This window comes from Medicago sativa, chromosome 1 (genome assembly GCF_051527215.1).
Source record: "Medicago sativa cultivar Bolivia chromosome 1, Bolivia_mono, whole genome shotgun sequence".
NCBI lineage: Eukaryota > Viridiplantae > Streptophyta > Magnoliopsida > Fabales > Fabaceae > Medicago > Medicago sativa.
In genome coordinates, this window is record NC_140749.1 from 85507286 (window position 1) to 85510783 (window position 3498).

At 33.5% G+C, this 3498-nt stretch overlaps 1 protein-coding gene across 1 annotated transcript; it reads left to right on the plus strand.

Annotated features, from left to right (window-relative positions):
- The first annotated feature begins 671 nt into the window (after positions 1-671).
- On the plus strand, positions 672-2813 carry LOC146958497 (Pyridoxal phosphate (PLP)-dependent transferases superfamily protein). The gene has a single exon (XM_085740012.1). The coding sequence runs from the start codon at positions 692-694 to the stop codon at positions 2627-2629; it is 1938 nt and encodes a 645-aa protein (XP_085596138.1). The 5' UTR covers positions 672-691; the 3' UTR covers positions 2630-2813.
- The last annotated feature ends 685 nt before the right edge of the window (positions 2814-3498 follow it).

Consider the following 3498-nt stretch of genomic DNA (forward strand, 5'->3'; position numbering starts at 1 on the left):
TCCTTATAAATATAGCAAAATACTAAAAGATGCACTTAAGGCACTTATTAAAAAAAGTTAACGTAGTTACATTGAAAAGTGATGAATTCAACTTTTTAAAAATTGAAGGATTATTCTTTAAAATGCAAAATTTCTAATTTTCTCACGAGTTAGCTCAAATAGTCCATATAATCCTAGCCCTCACATTTATTCTGATGTACCGTCATGTATTTGGCAATTGTTAGTTAATGATGCAATCAATTTCTTCTTTAAAAAATGAATTTACGACTTTTCGTAGCAAGATCCATGAGGAGAGCATGTTTTATTTTTGAACTCGTTGTTTTAGTCTTTGAAACATTTATTTATGTTGTAATATAAAGACTAAAATGAATATTACACGTAATTACAATGACTAATTTCGAACCGAACATATTATACCATAACTAAAACAAAATAATAATGTCCAAAAACTTTTTTTTTAATCGGGTATGCTATGTGTACAACTTTAGAGACTAATCCCTCGAGTCCAAGAAATTTCTTTTAAGTCATTTATTTATAAATAAACCTAGTGCGACATGGATATCTTGTAATATTCTGTATGTAAGTTTCTCAAAGAGAAAGTATCAATAAATCCAATAGAACAAAACAGTCAAACTTACATATAAAAACCAGAATTGTCTTTGAGTGTAAACAAAACAACAAAAACAGAAAAATGCAGACAACACTTAACCAAAAACCGGTCTCTCAAGGTTGCTGTCCAACCTTATTGTTCATCAAATCATCACAACAATCTCACAACAATTCCACAACCAAACCCAGAAACAGTTCTTCACAATGCCGCCAAACCTTTGCATCAACATCATCCTCAATTTTTCCAAACACCAAATTCACAAACCATGAATCTCTTCCATCACTTCATGAATCATTCACTGAATTCATCAAAGTGTATCCACAATTCTCTGAGACTGAGAAAATTGATAGTTTAAGAACCAAAGAATATTACCATCTTTCTTTCTTAAACCAATCTTGTCTTGATTATATCGGTATTGGTCTTTTTTCCTATTATCAACGTCAACAACATGATGCTTCAAAGACTCAGTTTTCTTCTCCTTCAACTTCAACACCATTTCAATCTCCACAACAATATTCTGATATACCCTTCTTTAGTATTTCCTACAAAACTGGAAATTTGAAGACTTTATTGCTTCATGGAGGGAAAGAGTCAGAATTTGAGTCTGCAATGAGGAAAAGGATAATGAAGTTTCTTAACATTTCTGAAAATGATTATTTCATGGTTTTCACAGCAAATAGAACATCAGCTTTCAAACTTGTAGCAGATTCATATCCATTTCAATCTTGTAAGAAGCTTCTGACAGTTTATGACTATGAGAGTGAAGCAGTGGAAGCAATGATTAGTACTTCAGAAAAAAGAGGAGCTAAATCTATGTCAGCTGAATTCTCATGGCCAAGGCTTAGAATTCAATCAACCAAATTGAAGAAGATGATTGTTAATGATAATAGTAAGAAGAAGATAAAGAAGAAAAATGGTCTTTTTGTATTTCCACTTCATTCAAGGGTAACAGGAGCAAGATATCCTTATCTTTGGATGAGAACAGCACAAGAGAATGGTTGGCATGTTATGATTGATGCTTGTGCATTAGGACCAAAAGACATGGACAGTTTTGGTCTCTCTCTATTTCAACCAGATTTTCTCATTTGTTCATTCTACAAAGTTTTTGGAGAAAATCCATCTGGTTTTGGTTGCCTTTTTGTCAAGAAATCTTCTATTTCCATTCTTGAATCCTCCACTTGTGCAGGAATTGTCAACCTTGTACCAGAAAGTACGCAATTTAATCTATCAGAAGATTATTCTTCAGGTAATAATCAAGTAGGAACTGGTCAAAAATCACCATCTATTTTACAAGAGCAGGAATTATCTGCTATGAGTTCTTTCTCTGGAAGGATGCAAACTCCACAATTTGTAAAAGTTGAAGCAGATCCAAAAGTTCCACAAGGTTCTGAAACTATGGAGGCAAAAAGGGTAGTTGAGAACAATCAAGTTAAGAATATGCAAGATAGTAAAAATGAGAGCTTTAACATTGAATGCAGGTGTTTGGATCAAGTGGACTCTTTAGGCTTGACACTGATAACCAACAGAGGAAGGTACCTTATAAATTGGCTTGTAAACTCATTGCTGAAGCTAAAACACCCTAATGATGAAGGGGTTCCCTTAGTCAAGATTTATGGTCCAAAGATAAGATTTGATAGAGGTCCTGCTTTAGCTTTCAATGTTTATGATTGGAAAGGTGAAAAAGTTGAGCCTGTTTTAGTACAGAAACTTGCTGATAGAAACAATATATCTCTTAGCTATGGATTTCTGCATCATATTTGGTTTGCAGATAAGTACTCAGAAGAGAAGGGAAGAGTCCTACAAACAAAAGAAGGAAGAGGAGAGAAAGTAATGGTGAATAAAAAGAAAGATAGAGATGATTTGGGAGTGACAGTGGTTACTGCTGCATTAAGCTTCTTGGCTAATTTTGAAGATGTGTATAAACTATGGACTTTTGTTGCTAGGTTCCTTGATGCAGATTTTGTGGAGAAGGAGAGGTGGAGGTACACTGCTCTTAATCAGAAAACAATTGAAGTTTAATTGTATGTAAATTTGATTTATTCTTCTTGATCTTTGGATTATAGAAAACTGAAAAATGTGTGAACTTGAATGAAGATTTTGTGTTGATTCTCCAAGGGAATTAATCAAATTATTCGCTCGTTTATCCGACAAGTTCGCAAATTATTAGACATTAAGTTATCAGTTCAATATAATTTACTTTTACTAGTTTCATGTCTCTTATCCTTGCATGCTTCACAGATTGAATATGCAATCTATTTCAAGAAGAAAGAAATCAGTAAACCCTTCTTAATTTTTTGTTCAATCTTGTTTGAAGTCTTGCATTTATGTCCTTAATAATCAAACACGTCCAAGGACGAAATGCAGGCGATTAATTAAGAAGATAACCTCAAGACTATTTCAATATTTGAATGCAAACAAATAAGAACTCCCAAATTTAAATAAGGTAAAAGCTTTATATCGTGAAGAGTATATAATCTTGAATAACATCACAACAGCATACTTGAATTGTAGCCAAAGTCTCTACTTTTTAATCAAATCACCATATACTGTGTCAAAGAAACACCAAACACTGATAATTTATTTGCGACATATTAGTGAAACTGGTTCGCTATGAATAGCAATCCTCATTGAATAAATCAATTTCCCAAAATCCCCAAATACTCATATAAGTTGACAATTGTTACAACGCTGAAATTGATAAGATTTGAATTCCGACTCCTTCACTTAGACCATTTACAATGTTGTTGAAAGCAAGGTTCAACATGTGGTGGAGCTGCAATGGTGTGTTGAGAGATGATGTGGAGGAAAGAGATGTTGAATGCATTGAACATGTTGAACCTGTCAGACCGAGGGCCACGCGACGCAAATCTGTTGGCCAAAACTGGGTG